This window comes from Procambarus clarkii, chromosome 67 (genome assembly GCF_040958095.1).
Source record: "Procambarus clarkii isolate CNS0578487 chromosome 67, FALCON_Pclarkii_2.0, whole genome shotgun sequence".
NCBI classification, from domain to species: Eukaryota; Metazoa; Arthropoda; class Malacostraca; order Decapoda; family Cambaridae; genus Procambarus; species Procambarus clarkii.
Window position 1 is genome coordinate 28,466,701 of NC_091216.1, and position 26,838 is coordinate 28,493,538.

A 26,838-nucleotide genomic window follows, 5' to 3' on the forward strand; every position below is an offset into this window, starting at 1 on the left:
AGAGTTTTCTCGACATAAAGTAGGTAACCGGTCGGGAGCCGGTCGGCCGAGCGGACAGCACGCTGGACTTGTGATCCTGTGGTCCAGGGTTCGATCCCAGGCGCCGGCGAGAAACAATGGGCAGAGTTTCTTTCACCCTATGCCCCTGTTACCTAGAAGTAAATAGGTACCTGGGTGTTAGTCAGCTGTCACGGGCTGCTTCCTGGGGGTGGAGGCCTGGTCGAGGACCGGGCCGCGGGGACACTAAAAAGCCCCGAAATCATCTCAAGATAACCTCAAGATAACCCTTCATTTCGTGTATGGTAGCTGGATAAATGCATTTGTGCCTAAGTATATTAATTATATAATTAGAAATAGGTATTTTTGCTTACTAATGTATTGAATAGATAGGATTGGTAACGTGAATATTTGTTGGTAGTTCAGATCGAAGTTGGTAATACTGATGTGAGGGATGTTTGGGGGAGATGAAGGATGCGTGTGTGTGTGTGTGTGTGCGTGTGTGTGTGTGTGTGCGTGTGTGTGTGTGTTTGAGTGTGTTTATGTGTGTTTGTCTGTGTGTGTGTCTGTGTGTGTACTTATTTAGTTGTACTTACCTAGTTGTGCTTGCGGGGGTTGAGCTCTGGCTCTTTGGTCCCGTCTTTCAACTGTCAATCAATTTGGGGGGTTAATATTTCATTGGGATTTCATAGTGTGTGTGTGTGTGTGTGTGTGTGTGTGTGTGTGTGTGTGTGTGTGTGTGTGTGTGTGTGTGTGTGTGTGTGTGTGTGTGTGTTTAATCACTTAGTTGTACTTACCTAGTTGTGCTTGCGGGGGGTTGAGCTTCGGCTCTTTATTTTAGTTAATCGGAGAACTTCAGTAGGTTTGTTAGGCATGATTTCCCCTGCTCTAAAAGCCATACTGTTGTTTCTTTACATACCTAATCCCCTCTACCTGAATAACTAGATCTTATTCTTATTAGACTTTCTTAAGGATACAAGTGTATAGGTATGTACCTCTATCTCATTTCGTGTATATTGGTATCATATTTGCCTTCTTCCAGCAACTTGGCAATTCTCCCTCTGTAATTATATCATAGAATATCAGTGCTAGAGGCTTGTTGACAGCCTACATCTTTCAACACTCCTGGTGATACATTGTATCAATGGTGATACATTGTATCAATGGTGATACATTGTATCAATGGTGATACATTGTATGGACTCCGCGGACTCCGCGGTGAATGATTTCAACTCTAAACCGTTGGTCCTCGGTTGGAATCCTGGCCGGAAAGGAAAGAAATTGGCAGAGTTTCCTTTCACCTCATGCCCTCTCTTCACCTTGGTGTAAATATGTACCTGGGAGTTAGAATTTGAGGGGCTGCATCTCGAGGATGATCAGTATTTCAGTAGCTAGCCTAATAGTTAGACACACACACACACACACACACACACACACACACACACACACACACACACACACACACACACACACACACACACACACACACACACACACACTCACACTCCTTCCCCTCAAGACGAAACCCGGGAAATATTGACTGGGAACCACTCCATAACTGCTCATCGCTGTGTACCCCAAGCAGTAATTTGGGACCTGGGAGTAAAACCAATTAGCGGGTCGTGTTCCAGGGAAGGAAACTAGTAAGGATAAAGCTTATCCTAGAAGCTAGGGAAAGGCAAAGCTCTCTGCCTGCTTAAAGGATTGAGTAGACATGTATTCTTGTATCCATATGTATGACAAAAACAAAAAAGACAGTCATGTTTAGCCTCTACAGTGGAATCCTTGAAAGATACATCCCGCCAAACACACACCGAAACTACGACGTCGCAACAACGTTCGAACAAGTTTTAACACCTCCTAACCTGTTATAACAACCAATATATCAAGTTGTAACAACGTTCTAATACGTCATAAACACGTTAAGCCAAGATGTAACAACTTTATTACAAGTTGTAACAAGCGGAAAATAGAGACAGTTTCGGTTTGTGTTTCCAGGGATGTGTTCACATGTTCCCACTAGCAAGTATACTATTAATGTATATATATACAGCAGTACCCACATGTCAGAAACGTGACCACCACTAGCACCCATGGTTCGAAACTTACAGGATCAATATACCAATCGAAAGTCATACATTAATTCGTGCATTATTTACGATAGATTTATACATTTCATTTCAGACTGCAGATCAAGTGTAATTGCCCGATCCTGTTGGAAGGAACCAAAAAAAAAACAAAAGAGGGGGTTAAAACCGAAAGAAAGAGGTCAAATTCATGGATGACCTCTTGTGAAATAGAGCGGATAGAGCCGCGACTCTATTATCTCCTGTGTGTGTGTGTGTGTGTGTGTGTGTGTGTGGTAGCGAGTGAGCTTCTAGCGAGAGGAAAAACAAGTTAAGGAAATCCTGTTATCCTATCACTATCGATGGGTTTTACGAGTTTATATTGCGTAAGATAGGATACCAACAAACTTAATTAATATTTTGAACCGTCTATTGCCGTGAATTTTGGGCTTTGAGTCTGCGGCATCCGGCTATTACTCCGTTTTGCAATATATATATATATATATAGATCATGTCTGTTGATTCCGTGATATTGTGTGTGTTTTTTGGGAGCCATTGTATTTACATTGCATACAAATGGTTTATGGAGCAATCAGCTGAGTTCTAGCTACGGTCTGGGGCAAGATAATGGTATGCCTGCGTGGGGCTATTCATGAAGAATGCCCCCTATTGCTTATATCCACAAGGCTCATGAGAGGATGGCACTATTTTACCCACTCGTGCCATTGAAAGTTATGAGTGTGCGTATATAGGTTTTATATCTATTTGATTATAGCTAAAAATTATTAATATCTGTGAGAAATTGTCAGTTTTTTTTATTTCGTACTTTTGTTTAACAGTTGTAAATTCAGTCGACGACAGCAGTATATATATCTATATATATATATATATATATATATATATATATATATATATATATATATGTCGTACCTAATAGCCAGAACGCACTTCTCAGCCTACTATGCAAGGCCCGATTTGCCTAATAAGACAAGTTTTCCTGAATTAATATATTTTCTCTAATTTTTTTCTTATGAAATGATAAAGCTACCCATTTCATTATATATGAGGTCATTTTTTTTTATTGGAGTTAAAATTAACGTAGATATATGACCGAACCTAACCAACCCTACCTAACCTAACCTAACCTATCTTTATAGGTTAGGTTCGGTTAGGTAGCCGAAAAAGTTAGGTTAGGTTAGGTGAGGTAGGTTAGGTAGTCGAAAAAAAATTAATTCATGAAAACTTGGCTTATTAGGCAAATCGGGCCTTGCATAGTAGGCTTAGAAGTGCGTTCTGGCTACTAGGTACGACATATATATATATATATATATATATATATGTCGTACCTAATAGCCAGAACGCACTTCTCAGCCTACTATTCAAGGCCCGATTTGCCTAATAAGCCAAGTTTTCATGAATTAATGTTTTTTCGTCTACCTAACCTACCTAACCTAACCTAACCTAGCTTTTTTTGGCTACCTAACCTAACCTTACCTATAAATATAGGTTAGGTTAGGTTAGGTAGGGTTGGTTAGGTTCGGTCATATATCTACGTTAATTTTAACTCCAATAAAAAAAAATTGACCTCATACATAGAGAAAAGGGTTGCTTTATCATTTCATAAGAAAAAAATTATAGTAAATATATTAATTCAGGAAAACTTGGCTTATTAGGCAAATCGGGCCTTGAATAGTAGGCTGAGAAGTGAGTTCTGGCTACTAGGTACGACATATTATATATATATATATATATATATATATATATATATATATATATATATATATATATATATATATATATATATATATATATAGTCACGTGGTTGAAGGTGGGAACGTAAACACCGTAGAGTTTAATGCCCACATTAAAGCCACTCGTCCTCTCGTATTACAATCATCGCCTTAACGGCTAAAATATGTTGTACTGTAAATCAGAGCGACATTATTGACGTTTTGTCTCGTTTCTATCTATGTGTGTTTCTATTTCTATCTTCTATTTAAATGAGGGTTAGGTTAGGTTGGTTAGGTTAGGTTAGGTTAGGTTAGGTTAGGTTGGGCCCATTTTCGTACAGCATTTATGTAACGTTGTGACAAGACGGGAAGATTAGGGATATCTAATCTCCAGGTCTTTAGGATATCTAATCTCCAGGCCTTGAGTATTCCAAGTGCAAACTCTGTGAGCAGGAACTGGGGTCATGATATCACACTCTACATTACTAAATGTCCAATCGTTAGATTAGATTAGATCAGACTAATTAGATTAGTTAGATTAGATTAGATCAGACTAATTAGATTAGTTAGATTAGATTAGATCAGACTAATTAGATTAGTTAGATTAGATTAGACCCTCTAAGACATGCCGGGATGAGGTACCTGGAGCATTGAAAAATCCCTGATTTTTGATGATTAACGAGAGTTAATCATCAAAAATCAGGGATTTTTCCCTGTTATTATCCCTTTTTTATCCCTTTGTTATTAGCGATTAACACTCGTTAATCACTAATAGTTAATCACTTGAGAATAGCCACACAATGGATGCAAACTTCGACTGATTACATTCCAATCTGACTAACCATCCTGTGAAATGGGTATTTTTTTAACGTTTCACACACTTTGTAACCATTCATACAGTCTAGTGTGACTGTATAAATGAGAATGTAGCTAAATTTATTAATAAAGGAACTTTATTTTGATCTTGATGTGAACTTCCAGATAGAGAAGGATATCTGTTATATTGTTATGATAACAACTAGCTGGCTGTGTTATCTTGTTATCACACAGCTAGCTAGCTCTTGAAACATATGCACTATGTATCGCTCCATACAGGCTAGGATAGCTGTATATATATATATATATATATATATATATATATATATATATATATATATATATATATATATATATATATATATATATATATATATATATATATATATATGTCGTACCTAGTAGCCAGAACGCACTTCTCAGCCTACTATGCAAGGCCCGATTTGCCTAATAAGCCAAGTTTTCATGAATTAATGTTTTTTCGACTACCTAACCTACCAAACCTAACCTAACCTAACTTTTTCAGCTACCTAACCTAACCTAACCTATAAAGATAGGTTAGGTTAGGTTAGGTAGGGTTGGTTAGGTTCGGTCATATATCTACGTTAATTTTAACTACAATAAAAAAAAATTGATCTCATACATAATGAAATGGGTAGCTTTATCATTTCATAAGAAAAAAATAGAGAAAATATATTAATTCAGGAAAACTTGGCTTATTAGGCAAATCGGGCCTTGCATAGTAAGCTGAGAAGTGCGTTCTGGCTACTAGGTACGACATATATATATATATATATATATATATATATATATATATATATATATATATATATATATATATATATATATATATATATATATATATATATATACGTACATACATACATACACACGACAACACATACATGCATACAAAGGCACATACAAACTTACATTAATATTACAATAATATACATGTATAGATATATCCACATATACATGAATTCATGTATAATCCAAAATATATACATGTACACATAAATTACAACAAGCATTCACTGCTCTGTATACATAAGCATACAGAGAATGTTATAGATATTATGAATACACTATATTGCCTAACTTACCCAATGGATAGAAGAATCCGGATAGCGCATCCCAGACCGGAACAGGCACCCAGGCCGGGATAAAACACGAATAGAATGGAGTACGCGAAGAGGGATGTATGGGATAGCAATGAGAAGAGGCAGAATACAAGGCGTTAACTAGAGTGAGGAGAATATTAGATGGGACGGCTTTAGGGATTGGGAGGAGAGAGAGAGAGAGAGAGAGAGAGAGAGAGAGAGAGAGAGAGAGAGAGAGAGAGAGAGAGAGAGAGAGAGAGAGAGAGAGAGAGAGAAAGAGAGTAACAGGGAAGTAATCTCTGAACAAGAGAGCTACTACATACGGCACTATACATGGAACTTGGGCAATCACCTTACCCCTGGAAAGGGGGGACTAAGATGTGACCATATTGACAGGGAAACACCCCCTTCCGTCCTTGACAGGGGGGGTTTACCCATATTCCCCCCCCCCACTCCCCACGGGAAATTCCTCTCAACCTATCCCCCATTACTCCCACAACAATACCAAAATCCTATAGCTTCTGAGGCCTTCTATAGGCTAGAAATGAACTGAAAATTTGAAAAGAATACAGCGAAATGGGTAGGATATATATACATATATATATATATATATATATATATATATATATATATATATATATATATATATATATATATATAAACTTCCTCATAGCAATTACCTGGCCTCAAGTTGACCAGCAACGTAGCATCAGTGATGAAGTAATTAATGCATAGTTTACTGTGAAACATTAACCGACGCACCACCACACGCAAGTTTCAAGAGGGTGGCCGTAGTGAGGTTACAAGCCCCGCCGGCTGCTAACTGGTTTTCAGGTAAATTATTAGTATAACATTCACATTACTGTCATACTGAATCCTTCAGAATTGCTTCAGCTAACGGGTGAGAAAAGATGCGGTTATAGCTTACAGATGTGTATATATATTATAGCTTAAAAATAATTAATATTTGTGAGAAATTCTCAGTTTTTTACTCTGTTTGCAATATATATATATATATATATATATATATATATATATATATATATATATATATATATATATATATATATATATATATATTCCTAGGCCTAGTATAGTCTATACTTGTGCTATATTAGGCCTGAGATAGCGAGCATTAGGCCTAGGAAGATTGGGTTATCTTAGGACTTTGTCCAAATTTAGTAGTCCCGATTTCTACTTTCTAATTTCCTGTTACGTCAACATATATATATATATATATCTATCTATATATATATATATATATATATATATATATATATATATATATATATATATATATATATACGATGGTCCTCGTCATTACTATAAGTACTACCTAAACAGGATGAAGGGCTGTAATATAAATAAAGATACTCATAAAGATACTAATAAAGATAATAAGGATAATAATAAAGATAATAAAGATACTAATAAAGATAAAAATAAAGATAATAATAAAGATAATAATAAAGATAATAATAAAGATAATAATAATAGTAATAATAATAGTAATAATAATAATACTATAAGTGACAACCAGACAGATGTTGCCTCTACCCAAACACAACAATTTAGAAACTCTTTCCTCCCAAAAAAATATGCAAATTTATGTAGCACCGTTTTGGCAGCAAACTGACGACCTCATACTAACTCTCACTTCAACTACTCAAAAAGTCTTGTAACTATATGGCTGATAACACAAAAAAATAGCACTTAAAACGAGATAACAAATAATAAAAAAGCAACTGAAAAAGATTACAAATATTAAACCCCCAGATAACCGTTCAGAAAAGGGATAATTTGAGTTAGTTAATTACACACAAAATCTAACTAGTAATGTTAAAGAAACATAAAAACTAATAAAGCTGACATGATATATATATATATATATATATATATATATATATATATATATATATATATATATATATATATATCATCAAAGGCTAAGGTTGGTAATATATCTATTTCTAGGAATATATTCTAAGGTGTATAATAGGTATATTACTTCTAGGTACATAATTATATTCTAATAGGTATATTTTCCTAGATCTTTCTCTTTTCTTCAGATATTGGGAGATGAATCTTCTTTGTTGACAATTTGGTCAATGGTCTGGGTTAATGTTTTGAAACTACTGATGACTTGATGAAAAGTTTAATCAGAACCTCCTGAATCATGAGTGTATTCACTTAGTTGTGTTCACCTAGTTGTGATTGCTGGGGTTGAGCTATGCTCTTTCGGCCCGCCTCTCAATTATCAATCAACTGTTCCTAACTACTAACTATTTTTTCACACACACACACACACACACACACACACACACACACACACACACACACACACACACACACACACACACACACACACACACACACACACAGGAAGCAGCTCCGTAACAGCTGACTAACACCCAGGTACCTATATATTGGTAGGTAACAGGGGCATTCAGGGTGAATGAAACTTTGCCCATTTGTTTCTGTCTCGACCGGGAATCGAACCAGGGCCACAGAATTATGAGTCCTGCGCGCTGTCCGCTCAGCTACCAGACACCCCCACACACCAATGTGAGTGTGTGGGTGTGTGTGTGTGTGAAAAAGAGAGAGTTGGCACAAACCTATATACACCTCTTTCCTCTTTACCACCTCTCTCTATCTCCCCCCTCTCGTCCCAGAAGCCAACTAACCCCCCCCCACACCACCCCACTCCCACAGAAACCCCCCCCCTACACCACCACACTCCCACAGTAACCCCCCACACCCCCACACAGCCCAAGTCAGAAATGACCAGTATCTTTTTTCCCAGCATGACTACTCGGGGCCTCTTTGTTTGTTATTCATTAGCAGTTTGGCGCGTAGCTCAAATCTCAATTCTCATTAGAACTCATCTTATGGATTTGTATCCAAGCCATCAGGCCTAATTTTTTTCATTTTTTGGGGGGAGGGGGGGGGGTCTCTATAGGTAATATACTCCATATTTTTATTGAATAAACCGTGTTTCTCTCTGGTTTGCTATTTTTTTAATGTAATTTTGTTTTTTGTTCCATGTGTTATTTTACCAAATGTCCCCATTAAAAAAGTAAATACAGTATATTTTAGTAAATAAAATACAATTGCCTATTGGAAAAGGGAATCGGTGGCTTGTGAGAACTAAGAATTATCAACCATTGTGAGTAGTTATATATATGGAACTATTCGTATTATGAATGGATTTTGTGAAACAGGTTGAAACAGTTAGTTTTTTTGGGGTGTTTTAGTTTCGTGGTGATGCTTCTGGTGTTTGGCTAGACAATATATACATTGTCTAGAGCTGTTTGTATGTGTGTGTGTGTGTGTGTGTGTGTGTGTGTGTGTGTGTGTGTGTGTGTGTGTGTGTGTATGTGTGTGTGTGTGTGTGTGTGTGTGTGTGTGTGTGTGTGTGTGTGTGTGTGAGTGTGTGTATGTGTGTGTGTGTGTGTGTATGTGTGTGTGTGTGTGAGTGTGTGTATGTGTGTGTGTGTGTGTGTGTGTGTGTGTGTGTGTGTGTGTGTGTGTGTGTGTGTGTGTATGTGTATGTGTGTGTGTGTGTGTGTGTGTGTGTGTGTGTGTGTGTGTGTGTGTGTAAATGTTGATACAGTGTTTTAACGGTGCTAGATATGTTCCAAATACTCACCTAGCTGTGCTTGCGGGGGTTGAGCTTCGGCTCTTTGGTCTCGCCTCTCAACTGTGAATCAACTGGTGAACAAGTTCCTGAGCCTATTGGGCAAAATCGTATCTACATTTGAAACTGTGTATAGGAAGGAGAAGATGAACATGATGATGAATAATTTGAACAGGAAGAAAATGAAGAATAAGATAATGATGATGATGAATGATGATAAGGAGTACAACATATGAGAGCCAGATTGATGTTGCCCTTGCACAAACAGTGCAACATTAGCACGAATGACCCAAATTATTAACAGAACTTGCTTGCACTGACAACCCAACTGCTGTGTATATACTCAGATAATTTAATCATTTAAGCATCTTGCAATAGGATGCTTAACTGCATGAAACGTAATTTAATACATATCATTAACCTCTTAATAACCAAAGTAAATTAAAAAAAATATATCGTATAATAATCATAATAATAATATTGTTGCTACACTACTTATGCCAGAAAAAGATAATTATATCACTTTTCTAATAGATATTTCACAATAGTCGTTTGCAACTCAAATTGCTAGTGTTTCTGAATTGGATTGCAATCTCTGTTTTGTTTAGATTATGAAAATTAATAAGATAATTTTCAGTTAGGTTAAATATTCAAATATATATATTTTTTTAAATCACATTTAAAACTCTTTTTCTTCTCATACTTTAATATTCAAAGCAAGTCTCTTCAATGTCATGTTAATTATTAAATCTATGGTCAATTTCTAAACATTGTGTTCTCGGAAATTCCAACGCAAACTTTATTCAAGTTCGAAAACAGCAAATAATAGCTACCAACATCTGAATAACAAAACAGGTTGTCCACTTCCCAATTTCACCGTGCAGGCTGCTCTAGCCAGGGAAAGTTAGCAAAGAGGCAAACAGTACACACATCCCAGTGGGCAACCCACCTTAGTCAACTAGGCAATTGACCCACCCCAGTCAACTGCATCCCCTCGCCAAATTGGACAAGGAGGCAACCTCCAATCTCCCTCCCCCCCACCAAGTTATGCTACTGTGACAGAAGAGAGATAGAGAGAGAGTCCTCACCCTTCCCCCCCCCAATCCCCAATCCCCCTATCAACAGACCAGCGGCTCCCATTCTACGCCCACTTGAGTTGGGACTCAGAATACGCTGCTGCGAAGTGGCGAGCGCTCTGCAATCCTTACACGACCATAAGAAGAGCCGACGACACCGGCGACAATGGCCCCCCAAGTAACATCTCTATGCCAAGTGCCAGCCAGACAACAACGCTGTATGTGCAAATGAAAATGAAGGTTCCGCGTCCCTCTCTGTATATCAAATGGCGAAGAAGAGATGAGGTCATTGGGAAACTGGGAGGAGAAAGGAGGAGGAGGAGAATATATATATGCCACGTATATATATATATATATATATATATATATATATATATATATATATATATATATATATATATATATATATATATATATATATATATATATATTCTCAGGGAAATATATATTCGCTAGACGCAACTAGATCAAAAAAATATGACCATGTCCTCTTAAAGGGGGGGGATGGGAGGGGGGGGAGTTGTTTTGAAAAGGAATACAGTTCTATGTTTTCTGCATCTCGTCAGGAAGAAATATCATGAAATATATTATTGTGTTTGATAACGAGCTGTCATTTTCTCTATTCTTATTCATCTCTCTCTCTCTCTCTCTCTCTCTCTCTCTCTCTCTCTCTCTCTCTCTCTCTCTCTCTCTCTGAAAAGATACTTCTTTTCATCTCGTTAAAGATAAAATAGCTTTGAGCATTGTATATATTACATTAATACACACAGAGAGTGTGACTTATGTATTCAGAAGGTGTGTATATGTGTATACACTTGCCAGTTACCTGTGTGAAGTGTTTCAAAAGAGACGTCGATTATGTAATCTTTCTTTTATCATTATTATAGATAATAACAGATTAATTGAAACAGGAATTACCTTAAGTACTTTCGTATTTAATAATACATCTTCCGAAGGGTAATAATACCCTTCTGAAGATGTAATTTTTAAATGCGAAAGTACTTAAGGAAATTCTTGTTTCAATTCTCCTTTCGTGGTCTGACACTGTCACATTTTTCATCACGTGTTAATTTTCAAGATTTACACACAAAATAACAGATTAATAACTCACAGAAATTATAAGGAATTAATAAGAATTAAGTACGAAATCGTACACTAATCTTCCTTATCTCTTCGGCTGGACGGTAGAGCGACGGTCTCGCTTCATGCAGGTCGGAGTTCAATCCCCGACCGTCCAAAGGGTTTCCCCGACCGTTTTAAAAAAATTGGACAATAAATCCAAGACGATAAGAAAAGGCAACAAATAAATAACAATACACATTGAAACAAATACAACAAATACAACAACAGCAGAAACAACGACAAGAATAACAAAATAAGAAGGGAGGAAACTATCAGGGGGAAAGTGCCAAGCCATTAGACTATATAACAGTTGGAATGGGTCAGGATAAGGATTTGGGATTAGACAGGGGGAAGGATTGGTACCCAACCCCCTTTGGACGGTCGGGGATTGAACTCCGACCTGCATGAAGCGAGACAGTCTCTCTAACGTCCAGCCCAAGAGATAAGGAAGATTAGTGTACGATTTCGTACTTAATTCCTATTAATCCTAAGACAAATTAACCAGCTCTGCCTTCAATAAGTCCAATAAATTCCTTGATTTACATACAACAGGTTGAATGTAAGTGATAAATTCCTTGATTTACATACAATAGGTTGTATGTTAATGATAAATTCCTTGATTTACATACTCGAACGCAGAAAATAAATGTAATCTGATTTTGTCCTCTTTTCTTCAGAACTTATTTTGATGTCACTGATATTTTCAGACAACTCAAGATGCATCATATTTGATATCTAATTTATTTTGTATTTTTACCTCTTAATTAAGTGTTCTTGATCAATTTTACTGCATGTCTGATTTATTTTATAATAATTTATATTCACTCAGAAATGTGTTTAATGTGAATATATAAGAATTAAGTGGATTTTCACGTAATTTATATATTATTTTGATTCATGACCTGATTTGATTGACAATGTGACGTGTGGTTAGATTTTTGTTGTTTTTGTCATGTTGTTGTTTTTGTCATGTTGTTGTTTTTGTCATGTTGTTGTTTTTGTCATGTTGTTTTTTTGTCATGTTGTTGTTTTTGTTATGCTGTTGTTTTTGTCATGTTGTTTTTTTGTCATGTTGTTGTTTTTGTCATGTTGTTGTTTTTGTCATGTTGTTTTTGTTGCTTTTGTAAATTTGTTTTTGCTATTGTTTATGTCATGTTGTTGTCGTTTTTGTAACGTTGTTTTTGCTGTTGCTATTGTTACAGTTATTGTTGTTGTTGTTATTGAAGTTTAGTTGTTATTTTTTGCAAAAATAATTTTAGTTGTTCCAGTTTAGTTGTGATTTTTGCTAGAGTCGTAGTTCTTCTTCTCCCCCGAAGAGAGCTTGTGTTGCGTCCCCTCCCCTCTCCCCCCCCCGTGTTGCGTCAGCACACGTGCTGTTGACGCAACACGTGTGTCAGCTGATGTGTCAGCTGATGTGTCAGCTGTCAGCAGGTGTGTTGTGGACAATACAAGCAAGTGCAGGGGGAGACTTTCTGCTCGAGAGAGTTAAGAGAAAGCTGCCGTGACCAGAGGTGAGTCATTTTGTACCCGACACACGCATTTGAAACTTGGCATTGCCTTTTGGGGTAGATCTGTGTGGGTAGTGGGTTGGTTGGGTTAGCCCTGTGTGGGTAGTGGGTAGGGGTGGGGGGGAGGGTTTAGCCCTGTGTGGGTAGTGGTGACCCACAAAGACCACCCAACCATTGATAACACGGTCCATCAAGCCATTAATAAGATAACATGGAATTAACCATTGATAAACACACACACACACACACACACACACACACACACACACACACACACACACACACATTATGTGTGTGGAGTATGGCAAGTATGGAGTATGCGGCCCCTGCATGGAGCCCGTACCTTGTCAAGCACTAAACGAAGCTGGAAAAAGTTCAAAGATATGCCACTAGGCTAGTCCCAGAACTAAGAGGCATGAGTTACGAGGACAGGCTGCATGAAATACACCTCACGACACCGGAAGACAGAAGAGTAAGGGGAGATATGATCACAACCTACAAAATTCTCAGAGGAATTGACAGGGTAGATAAGGATAAACTGTTTAACACGGGTTGTACGCGAACAAGGGGACACAGGTGAACACTGAGTACCCAAATGAGTCACAGATACATCAGAAAGAACTTTTTCAGTGTCAAAGTAGTTAACAGGTGGAATGCATTAGTCAGTGATGTGGTGGAGTCTGACTCCATACACAGTTTCAAATGAAGATATGATAGAGCCCAGTAGGCTCAGGAATCTGTACATCAGTTGATTGACGGTTGAGAGGCGGGACTAAAGAGCCAGAGCTCAACCAGCAAGCACAACCAGGTGAGTATACATTAGGCTACATCAGGCTAGTATACTAGCCTGATGTATACTCGGTTCTCATCTGGAAGGTGAGAAGCTCCAAGAGATTCACTACCTTAAACCTCTGCATTTACTTGTAAATTTAAAAAAAAAAATGTTCCAAGCGTTGAAAGCGGGTACTTAGATCCCTGGAACTTGCAACAGGTAGGATTTAGGTCATGAAAAATGGCCTTGACTGTGAAATATGTCAGATAAAGTTCCAGCTAACAAAGGGAAGAACCGATTAGTGACCGGTAGGTATAGACTACAATCACTGCTGTCAATCACTGGTCAATTTGTCCAGGTATAATTCACACCATGAAAGCTCTTTTTTCTTAATTTTTACCTCCATTTGCTACCGTGCGAATGGCAATATGGTTACATTAAATGTCATTGTGGCAGCTGGCCTTTTACTGAACCATTCTACTATATGTAATCAATCATTGAACGAATTTATCAATAATGTGCTCCTAATCCTTTCTCGACAGCAGCGGTTGCAAAACTCATTATGAAGAATACATTTGCTCACATCTGTGTATACAGCAAATCTCCAGAAAGGTTGAGAGAACCTTGAACATCGATTTATTCCCAATCTCGGCTCAAACCCGGACTCGATATTTGAGCAGCCATTCTGTTAAGTTCAAAGACTATGTTTCCAAGGGTTCATAACTTTCCACAACTTTATGTAACACCAAAAGTCACGGATTATAACTCATTGACCACCCTGTAGTTTCACCCTGATTTGTGGACATTATCCAATCGACCAAAACAAGTTCCTATTTTTCCAAAGATTAGTTTCCAAAAATATCGTGAGAAAATATTGGTTTCGAAAAAGATTCTTGATTCATGGAACAACTAACATAGTTTCACAACAAACTTGGGATCGGTTGAGTGTTTAAAGCGTAGGGTAAACATATATATATATATATATATATATATATATATATATATATATATATATATATATATATATATATATATATATATATATATAATTACCTCTCATGGGCCAACTGGGCATTTTTTTGGCTCTGATGTTAAATTAATTCATCCTTCGCATTTTAAACATGCTAACAGAGCTAATAAAATCTAACAAATTTAACTCAAGAAATGAAATCTGTGGCCTAACAGATATATTCAACTCTACCTCTTGCTGAACATAAATGAATTTTCGCATTAGAAAAAAACATTTTAGCATTAGAAAAAAAAAATAAAATATTGAAATAGAGAAAGAGAGAATATGAGGAAGAAAAAAGGATATATATTCATTACTAAGCACGAATATTTTTGCACTGTGAATGGTGAATATATTCCATATTTTCTCCCTTTTCTTAAGTTCTCTCTCTGCGTGTTTGGGGGGATAAAATCCCCCCGCTACCCCCCCCCTACCCCCCCCTACCACCCCCCCCCCTTCCCCTCGGTGTATGCTATTGTTTGTGGAGGTGATCCTTCATGTATCGGTTTCAATTCGATCTTGTTTGAATCTGATGCCATTTAGTCAGAGTCTTGTTCGTCTTGGATAACCCTTCTCACCTTGATGGAATCAGGATTGCTTTCTATGTTCGTTTTTATAGAGTGTGAATTGAGGGGATTTTCATTTGGATATAATTGTGAAGTGGCTTTATGAAAACAAGTATTTTAAGTGTTTTTTTTTAAACTGAAGAAGTAAAATTTAAAAACAAATAGCAGTTATTCTTGCAACTTGTAAGGAAAATACAGATTTTTATTTAATTGACAAGTTATCTCAATTTAATGTTTTTTTTTTAATTATTATTAAGAAATATTTTCAAATGATAAACCATGTATCAAAAGATTTATTAAATTATTTAACCTCAGTTTGTGAGCTATAAGTATTGATAAAAAAAACCGGTATATCGGAATTTGTTATCGAGGATTTTTTTTTTTTTGGGGGGGGAAGCCCATTATGAAGACTTTTCTTACGTGTGTGTTTTATGTTTCCTTGTGTAAATGAAGTAAAGCACTTTCTTACCTTCCTCTTAAAAAAGACAGATGCAACGTCCTGGAGAAAGTGACGGAATGCCTTGGAGAAATCCACGCTTTGCCCAGATCAGATTCAGCTCTCTTCTCAACCTGTAGGAAAACAAAAAGGTGTTTTGGTAAATATATATATATATATATATATATATATATATATATATATATATATATATATATATATATATATATATATATATATCTGACTGTCTCAAGGCTATCTTGAAACAATCAGACGAACGTAACATTTAGCTGTTGTGTCTACAAAAATGTTGTCCATTCCATGTGTGTGTGTGTGTGTGTGTTTATGTGTGTTTGTGTGCATGTGTGTGTGTGTGTGTGTGCGTAAGCTAACACATGTAGGTTTTATATCAAAGCTTCCCTTCAAGCAATCCCACATAGGTAACCTAACATATCCTTATCTAACCAAGCCTAGACTATCCTATCTTTACCTAATCAAACCTAACCTAATTTATCCGAACCTAGCTTAGCCTAACGAAACGAAACCTAACCAAACCTAATCTAACCAAATACAACCCAATCCAACCAAATTCATCAAACATAAACAACCCTGACCATAACCGAGCCTACCTAGCCTAACCAAACCTAACCTAACCTAACCTACCTAGCCTAACCTAACCAAAATGGTGCAATGAGCCGAATAATTATATAAATTAAGTTACTGGTGAACGCAAAATGTTGTATTAAGTCATCATGCTACTTTTATTATTCATTTAATGAGAAAATGTGAATAATATCTATCAACATCATTTTGCAGTATCTGCAACATCATTAAACATCAGTGACGTCACTCTTCTCGTTGCACAAACACAAATATATATATATATATATATATATATATATATATATATATATATATATATATATATATATATATATATATATATATATATATATATTTGCAACCAAAGAAGTAGACTCAACTAATAATTATTGCAAGACTGGACATCTGCAAGAGGTTAGGTAATTCCTCCGATCCACTTGTGCTAAAGATAGAACCATTACACGTCGTGTCAACATCACCTTCCTGTCGCTCCCACAGAAGAGGGGGCCCTAATGTCTACCAAGCTGTATATTTAAAACAAATACATTTCAATTTTTTGGGGGGTGTAAATATATCAACTTTTGTTTAACATACGTGTGTAGTGGCTCTTGCAAAACACATTATCGCACGTAAATGGTGGGAAAGGAGTTAAAAAATGTGTTCCTGTGTAAACTGTAGGTAATATACAAGACAAACATTGCCCTTGGGTTTAACCAATAGTGTAAGTACGCCGAGCTTAAGAGGAAAGAGTGCACTGAAAAAGAGCAGGGGGTACAGAGTACACAAAAGAGCAGGGTGAGGTGTTAAAGAGCCAGATACAAAGATTCTAGTGAGAGGGCGGTGAATTTTGAGGGAATTAATGGAACACATAGCTATTAAAACCAGGACTCAGGCCTACGGACTCATCCCTACTGGACTCAGCCCTATTGGACTCATCCCAGCTATTAAAACAAGGACTCACCCCTACTGGACTCATCCCAGCTATTAAAACAAGGACTCACCCCTACTGGACTCAGCCCTATTGGACTCATCCCAGCTATTAAAACAAGGACTCACCCCTACTGGACTCAGCCCTATTGGACTCATCCCAGCTATTAAAACAAGGACTCACCCCTACTGGACTCAGCCCTATTGGACTCATCCCAGCTATTAAAACAAGGACTCACCCCTACTGGACTCAGCCCTATTGGACTCATCCCAGCTATTAAAACAAGGACTCACCCCTACGGCTCCACAGCTACGTTTGACCCAAAGTGACGGAAAAAAACCCAGTGATGGTTGTGACTTAACAAATATAAAGTAGTTATTAGGAAAAAATGCTAAACCAGTATGAGACTATAGTAATTGAAAGGGATATGAAGGATAGTACTGGAACTGGGAAATGAGGGAGGATAGTTGTTGACATATGAGGGCAGGATAGGTGCTGATATATGAGGTGATTGATTGATGAAGATTAAGCCACCGAAGAGGTGGCATGGGTATGAATAGCCCATTATGAGGACAAAATTGGTGCTGGGATGAAAAGATATTAACCTAGACGGCTCTTGCAAAAAAGACCTAGACGCAAAAAGACCTCTTGCAAAAGAGAAACCTAGACGGTTTCATGGAAGAATTGCACCATTCTTTACACTAAAGAATGGTGTACTTATTAAACTTATAAGGATGAAGGGGGCCTGTCATATCAGATAGTGTTGGAGTTCAGCAGAATTATTTGCCATGAACTGGGATCGCATGTTAATGATTGAAAAAAAATATATAAAGACTATAGGATCATAAAATGTTTCGCTTCGGGAATTACGAATGGCTTAATAAGTCTTGTTCAGGCTATTACCGAAAATATATATGCTACTTGAAATAAACTAGTTCTAATGACAACCCAAAGTAGTTGAGCCACACGTCACAGGAGAAGAGGAAGGGGGAGACATGATCACGATATACACAATACAGGTGGACTCGACAAAATAAATAGATATGGGCTGTATTGTTTAAAGGACCAGATCGGTGTTATGTTAGGTTAGATTCAAATATAAATTAAATTGTTTGATTTGTTAGGGATGATCATTGCAAGGGTTCTAGAGAATTTTAAATTACTTGATGACACCCCACAATTTTTATCTAGAATGCAATGACTCATTAATCGCTGCAAAGGTCAATAAGAAATGTATTTATTTCCCCTCTATTCTAGTTTTTATTGACACACTCAAATGATTTAAGTGCTTCGAATAATGTACTCGTAGCTTTCTCAGTCTGGTTAAGCATCAATGGGTCTGGTAAGTAGGTAGAACAGTGACCACAATGGGAATAACCTAATTTTCCTTGGGTTGAAGAATCAAGCAAATTAAAGGCTTCATATTTCCGACAGGGTTGACTGTGTCTAATGAGTTAATGGTGTTTGATGAGTTAATGGTGTCTAATGAGTTAATGGTGAATGATGAGTTATATGCCCTGTGATGTCTACCAAGTTATCAAATTCCAATATCTGTTGCTCGCGTTGGTTAGGCTCCAGCTCATGGACTCCAAACTCCAGCTCAAGGACTCTCTTAAGACCTTTTTAACGTTTTCTCTGCAACTGTTAGTGTCTTTCTCGGCCCTAATTTATTATCTTCCATCTACACTAAGTATCAGCACAAATATATACCTTTTTCTGACTTTCCTATTCCACATCTGTTTCTAACTCCAATTACACACCTGTTTCCTCACTCCACACCTGTTTCTAGCACATTTACACAACTGTTTCTGCTTCCCAACTCCATAGATTTGTTAGTTTACTGTTAAATCTGTTATTATAAATTTATATAAACGAATCAATTCTTTTATAATAACGGATATATTTATGTTATGCTGTTAACACAGGAGTTATTTTCTTTATTTCATTTATTCTTTATCTAGTGATTTTTCTCCCGTGACAGACAGCAAGTAACATAGAGAGAGAGAGAGAGAGAGAGAGAGAGAGAGAGAGAGAGAGAGAGAGAGAGAGAGAGAGAGAGAGAGAGAGAGAGAGAGAGAGAGAGAGAGAGAGACAGAGAGAGAGTGAGAGAGAGAGAGAGACAGAGTGAGAGAGAGAGAGACAGAGAGAGAGAGAGAGAGAGAGACAGAGAGACAGAGAGAGAGACAGAGAGAGAGAGAGAGAGAGAGAGAGAGAGAGACAGTGAGAGAGAGAGAGAGAGAGACAGAGAGAGAGAGAGAGAGAGAGAGAGAGAGAGAGAGAGAGAGAGAGAGAGAGAGAGAGAGAGAGAGAGACAGAGAGAGAGAGAGAGAGACAGAGAGAGAGAGAGAGAGACAGAGAGACAGAGAGAGAGAGAGAGAGAGAGACAGAGAGAGAGAGAGAGAGAGAGAGAGAGAGAGAGAGAGAGAGAGAGAGAGAGAGAGAGAGAGAGAGAGAGAGAGAGACAGAGAGAGAAGCAGGGACAGACAGGCAAACACAGAAGACAGAGCCAACAATGAGAGACAGTGACAAAGATATACAAATTCTGAAACACAGATCGACCAGGTTTCTCCCAAGTACCCCCAGAAGGAACGGACATTGCGGGATAGAGGGAGGGGCTGCTGGGGGCTACAAGAAGGAGAAACACGCACCTGGAAGGTACGAGAGTGAAAGTCACACTAGGTGCATCACAAGTCATAAATCCCATCATGGGAATGCAAGAGGTGCGCCCAAGCTTTCTGATCCTCCCACTCCCTCCTAATCCCTCTTGAAGGGGATTAAGGCCCATAAATAAAGATTAAAATACTTATTTCTTACATTCATGTAGAAGAAATATCTATATATATATATATATATATATATATATATATATATATATATATATATATATATATATATATATATATATATATATATATATATATGCTTAAGTCTTCAGTGCTTTAAATCGTATTGGCTTTTGGAGCAGTGTGGTAGTTTTGAGTAATGATAAAGTCATTATATGATAAAGTGAGTCTATTATATCTCAATTTGAAACTGTGTATGGAGTCAGCCTCCACCACATCACTGCCTAATGCATTTCATCTGTTAACTACTCTGACACTGTAATAGTTCTTTCTAACGTCCCTGTGGCTCATTTGGGTACTCAGTTTCCACCTGTGTCCCCTTGTTCGCGTACAGCCAGTGTTCAACAGTTTATCCTTATCTACCTGTCAATTTCTCTGAAAATTTGTATGTAGTGATCATGTCTCCACTTACTCTTTCCGTGTCTAATGAGTTAATGGTGTCTGATGAATTAATGGTGTCTGATGAGTTAAAATTGTTTGGTGAGTTAATGGTGCTTCTCATCGTTCTGTATCCCTATTTGTTTTCCTTTTTTTTATATTTCAAGTAGTTTCATCTTCCTTTTATAACATTATCAATATTTATAATTATTATTATTTTTATTATTAGTTGTAATAGTGGTTGTTGTTGTTGTGTGTACTATATAAGAGCAAAAAAAATAAATAGTTGTAGTATAATTAATAGTGGTAGCTGCTGTAGGTCTAGTAGTAGTAGTAATAGTGGTAGCTGCTGTAGGTCTAGTAGTAGTAGTGATAGTGGTAGCTGCTGTAGGTCTAGTAGTAGTAGTAGTGGTAGCTGCTGTAGGTCTAGTAGTAGTAGTGGTAGTGGTAGCTGCTGTAGGTCTAGTAGTAGTAGTGGTAGTGGTAGCTGCTGTAGGTCTAGTAGTAGTAGTAATAGTGGTAGCTGCTGTAGGTCTAGTAGTAGTAGTAGTGGTAGCTGCTGTAGGTCTAGTAGTAGTAGTAGTGGTAGCTGCTGTAGGTCTAGTAGTAGTAGTAGTGGTAGCTGCTGTAGGTCTAGTAGTAGTAGTAATAGTGGTAGCTGCTGTTGGTCTAGTAGTAGTAGTGATAGTGGTAGCTGCTGTAGGTCTAGTAGTAGTAGTGATAGTGGTAGCTGCTGTAGGTCTAGTAGTAGTAGTAATAGTGGTAGCTGCTGTAGGTCTAGTAGTAGTAGTAATAGTGGTAGCTGCTGTAGGTCTAGTAGTAGTAGTAGTAGTGGTAGCTGCTGTAGGTCTAGTAGTAGTAGTGGTAGTGGTAGCTGCTGTAGGTCTAGTAGTAGTAGTAATAGTGGTAGCTGCTGTAGGTCTAGTAGTAGTAGTAGTAGTGGTAGCTGCTGTAGGTCTAGTAGTAGTAGTGGTAGTGGTAGCTGCTGTAGGTCTAGTAGTAGTAGTAATAGTGGTAGCTGCTGTAGGTCTAGTAGTATAATTAATAGTGGTAGCTGCTGTAGGTCTAGTAGTAGTAGTAATAGTGGTAGCTGCTGTAGGTCTAGTAGTAGTAGTAATAGTGGTAGCTGCTGTAGGTCTAGTAGTAGTAGTAATAGTGGTAGCTGCTGTAGGTCTAGTAGTATAATTAATAGTGGTAGCTGCTGTAGGTCTAGTAGTAGTAGTGATAGTGGTAGCTGCTGTAGGTCTAGTAGTAGTAGTAATAGTGGTAGCTGCTGTAGGTCTAGTAGTATAATTAATAGTGGTAGCTGCTGTAGGTCTAGTAGTAGTAGTGATAGTGGTAGCTGCTGTAGGTCTAGTAGTATAATTAATAGTGGTAGCTGCTGTAGGTCTAGTAGTAGTAGTAATAGTGGTAGCTGCTGTAGGTCTAGTAGTATAATTAATAGTGGTAGCTGCTGTAGGTCTAGTAGTAGTAGTAATAGTGGTAGCTGCTGTAGGTCTAGTAGTAGTAGTAATAGTGGTAGCTGCTGTAGGTCTAGTAGTAGTAGTGATAGTGGTAGCTGCTGTAGGTCTAGTAGTAGTAGTAATAGTGGTAGCTGCTGTAGGTCTAGTAGTAGTAGTGATAGTGGTAGCTGCTGTAGGTCTAGTAGTAGTAGTAATAGTGGTAGCTGCTGTAGGTCTAGTAGTAGTAGTAGTGGTAGCAGTGGTAGTGGTGGTATTAGTAGAAACATAAAAATACTATTGGAAAAGACGAAAAAAAAAAAAAAATTACAAGTAATTTCCACAAATGGTGCTTAAATTAAGTTGTAAATCTTTCGTCAATGGATACTAATAATCTTAAGTGTCACGATAAAACCACCGCTAGTATGAAGAAAAACAAAACAACCCCTGAACCCCCTAAAACCACAATTACAACCCACAATTATTCAAGAATCAACAAACATCAACTGTCTTGAATACAGTTATTTTAACCTCTGGATCACTACTTACTCGGCATTGACATTCTATGAATTTCTGAATCTCCTCCAAAAATTTTCTAGACATCCTCTCAATTATGTCTTCTACGGTGGTCGATAAGGCTAAAGGGCTTATAAAGGCCTGGGAGGCTTATAAAGGCCTGGGAGGCTTATAAAGGCCTGGGAGGCTTATAAAGGCCTGGGAGGCTTATAAAGGCCTGGGAGGCTTATAAAGGCCTGGGAGGCTTATAAAGGCCTGGGAGGCTTATAAAGGCCTGGGAGGCCTATAAAAGCCTGGGAGGCTTATAAAGGCCTGGGAGGCTTATGAAGTCCTGAAAAGCCTATAAAAACCAGGGGGGGTCCACTAAACGCCTGAAAGCTGTTAGGGGTAATTTATGGTGGAATTTAACCAGTCTCCAGCCAGAAAGAATGTCGTAATCCAGAATATATGATGAAAGCACAAGCTGGTACTTGTGATTAGAAGGTCGGTTGTGTTGTTAATGACTCTAACGACCTCTGGAAGGGTTATTAAGGCCGCCACAAGCGCTTATTGACCCGCCAGCAACGAATGCCTAAGTTCTCGATATAGTTAAGTACTTAAGTAAAAACTCAGTATATATACTGGGAAGCGGGGGTGTATATATATATACATATATATATATATATATATACACTTCTCAGTGTATATATATGACTCTCTATTCACGTTTTATAGTTAGGTATAAACGTATGTGCATTGGGAAATGACCAAACGATTTAATCTATTATTTCCACCTGGCTTTAAAAATTCTAGAATAATAATTTTAATTTATTTTGACATTTAACTAAAAAAAAAAAGAGTTAACACAGTTGTATTAGTTTTTGTGTCCATTTTTGGATAGTTAAACTTGAATCTTATACATCTATTTCAAAACACATAAAAAAAAATAACGCTAGAGAAATAACAAACTAAATAACAAAAAATACAAATATTTAGTAGTTACCCAACAAGTCAGCTGAGGCGCAAGTCAACAGAAAACGGGATGTGGGTCACGGGTTGCCAGCTGTACGGTCCAGGGGGGGGAGGAGACGCCCACTATTCAACACTAGCTAACCAAACGCACTTCACCGACCGAGGGCTCGAGCCTTACTGAAACCAGCGAGAAAGGAGAGAGAGAGATGTGTGTGTGTGTGTGTGTGTGTGTGTGTGTGTGTGTGTGTGTGTGTGTGTGTGAGTGTGTAGGCGGGTGAGGGTGTGTGTGTGTGTGGAGGAGAACGAACGATCACCTGCCCTGTTGAGGTCACCCGCCCCTCCTCCTTTCTAATGTTTACATAAGTTAATGAACAATCGAATTGCCTGGCCTAACTACAGCTATAAACTTATCGATCTAAATCACTGACATCCTTCTATAAATCAACTACATTAAAGAATCATAAGATTTATTTACATGTAACTATTGAAAATTACATAAATGCCGTTAATTAACACATAGGTTAAAGTAGTTAATGTTTAGCTGTACGTAGAGCCTGCTTGACCAGCGCTGGGGGTGGGGGGTGGGGGGGGGGGTGGGGGGGGGGAGTGGGGAAGGGAGGAGGGAGTGGGGGTAGGGGGGGTGGGGAGCAGGTTGTGGGAGGGAGGAAGAGAAATCACCTTGCACATCCTGCACGGTGTAATCTATGCTCATTGCTTCTCATTGCATTCATATATTCCTAGAGCCTTTTGTATTAAATTGATGCGGATTAGTTGCACAATCTCATGTTCTCTCTCTCAATCTCTCTCTCTCTCTCTCTCTCTCTCTCTCTCTCTCTCTCTCTCTCTCTCTCTCTCTCTCTCTCTCTCTCTCTCTCTCTCTCTCTCTCTCTCTCTCTCTCTCTCTCTCTCTCTCTCTCCAATCATATAAAATATAATATATTCAGAAAATAGTTAAAAGCACAACTCCTAACCAAAGCATAGACCTAATCATATACTATAAAATAATGAAGACTACCGTCCTCCTTATCAAGAACAGGCCGGAAGCCGACGGAGAACCCTCTACAGCAGTCAAGCGTTGTGTACATGTACACTTGCCCCCACAAAGGATGTTGCCTTCAATCTAAGTACATAGGTATGACGTCGACCAAGCTGACGAGGCGTTTGACCTGTCATCTTCAATCAGGTGCCCCTAGGAATCATACGAGACAAGCCCATGACATCACCTTAACAAGAGAAATGTTGAAAACAAATCTTGCATAACAGGCAAAACTTCAGGATGTAAGAAGATTACGAATTCTTGAAGCCATTCATGTAAAATCCGAACAACCCGCCATAACTACCCAAATTACGGAACTATCAATAAGAACAAGACCGGAACGAGAAGAGGCCAACATAGAAGACACTGCTCAACATGCTATGATTATGATTAATCAACACCTGATTAATCTTTGTATATGCTTCCTCTCTTTTCTCAGCTTTAATCGTCCCCATTTATGCCCCACATTCGGTTCCCATTTAAGCCCTATTTACCCCATTTTTATAACGTACTCCTCACCTATTTGCATTTTATACCTGACCTAACTAATGGAATAAATCCAATTCACCCATAAGAGGCCCATAGCACGGGAGACATCTCCCGTCACGCAGGGTGCAGTCGCACCTCCACAGATCTCCAGTATCAGTTCTTGATACTGGTAATGGCTCAAAAGGGCCCACCATTTACGGGCTATTCATGCCCGTGCCACCTTTAGGGTGGCTTAATCTTCATCAATCAACAGGCCCATCACTTGAGAATAAACCATATAGGCTCGAGACGTTGTGTAAATTTATAATTAGTGTTCATACACTACCTCTACAGTGAAGAAACTTTGGATATCTGGATATGATTTCTGGCCGTACTTCATTTTGAATAAAGTTACAAATGTTTTGAATGAAGTTATGAATGAAGAATGAATGTACTTCATTTTGAATGAAATACAGGAATATGTAAGATACGTAACGAAGCTATAAACACTGACAGCAACAGCAAATCATCAACTTTTCGCATAAGTCTAACAGGCCCAAGAATGATGATCAAATTACATCAGAAAGTGGAGAATCGACGACGTTTCGATCCCGTTTTTTTTTTTTTTTTTGAGATATATAGCAAGCATAAGAAATATTGCCGGAACAACCGTGGACATTTTCAAGAGGAAACTAGATTTATTCCTCCAAGGAGTGCCGGACCAACCGGGCTGTGGTGGGTATGTGGGCCTGCGGGCCGCTCCAAGCAACAGCCTGGTGGACCAAACTCTCACAAGTCGAGCCTGGCCTCGGGCTGGGCTTGGGGAGTAGAAGAACTCCCAGAACCCCATCAACCAGGTATCAACCAGGTATATACAAGAGTTGTTACATTCTTGTACAGCCACTAGTACGCGTAGCGTTTCGGGCAGGTCCCTGGAATACGATCCCCTGCCGCGAAGAATCGTTTTTTCATCCAAGTACACATTTTACTGTTGCGTTAAACAGAGGCTACAGTTAAGGAATTGCGTCCAGTAAATCCTCCCCGGCCAGGATACGAACCCATGACATAGCGCTCGCGGAACGCCAGGCGAGTGTCTTACCACTATACCACGGAGACTGTTGATGTTTCCTCTATGGAGGTATGTTTCCTCCCTTCCTTCACACGACTTGACAATGGTCCAGGAAGGACCGAAACGTCCCTCGACGTTTCTCTACTTTCTGATGCGTGGGCGACGAGTCACAATAACGTGGCTAAAGTAAGTTGACCAGACCACACATTAGAAGGTGAAGGGACGACGACGTTTCGGTCCGTCCTGGACCATTCCACAATCGACTTGAGAATGGTCCAGGACGGACTGAAACGTCGTATCGTCCCTTCGCCTTCTAGTGTGTGGTCTGGTCAATTCTGATACGTGGCTTGGTCAATACATCTTCAGCCACGTTATTGTGACTCATCTGGCCTGTAGACCCAAGAATGTAGATATTCTACCGATATCTACCCAACGTAGATATCGTCCGCTCTCAAAAACCACGATATAACCTGCATCAATATATCCATACGGAGATGCCTCGGAGAGGCTGCAGGATCCAGAAAGTTCAGTAGAACTTCGGTTTCAACTCCTTTTTGACCATGTCGTAGCTCAGTCGATTAAGGCAGCATCTGGGATACTCTCGGACGCAGGTTCGAATCCTCGCCACAGCCCTTGTGGATTTCTTCCATACGGAGATGCTACCAGTTTATTTTTCAACTGACTGTGAGTGCATGATTTAGTGGCGTTCCCGCATACTCCAGCACACTAAGATTGAGAATTGCGTCAGAATAAATATTGAAATAATTCT

The 26,838-nt window shown here is 38.3% G+C and overlaps 2 protein-coding genes across 3 annotated transcripts in view; both read right to left on the reverse strand.

The window, feature by feature from the left end:
* The window catches only part of LOC138355420 (uncharacterized), a 48,529-nt gene extending 25,897 nt beyond the window's left edge, over positions 1–22,632 (reverse strand). Inside the window, exons 1-2 of the mRNA XM_069310312.1 lie at positions 22,579–22,632; positions 20,851–22,326 (exon numbers count right to left, since the gene is read on the reverse strand). Coding sequence (XP_069166413.1) covers positions 20,851–22,326; positions 22,579–22,632 — 1,530 coding nt within the window. The remainder of the gene's footprint in view (positions 1–20,850; positions 22,327–22,578) is intronic.
* LOC138355470 (uncharacterized) overlaps positions 1–26,838 on the reverse strand; it is a 550,270-nt gene that overhangs the window by 90,396 nt on the left and 433,036 nt on the right. The window contains exon 4 of one of the 2 annotated variants that reach the window (XM_069310583.1): positions 15,872–15,972. The exons of the other annotated variant lie outside the window; for it this stretch is intronic. The gene's annotated coding sequence lies outside the window, so the exon portion shown is untranslated. The remainder of the gene's footprint in view (positions 1–15,871; positions 15,973–26,838) is intronic. 2 annotated transcript variants of the gene reach the window in all.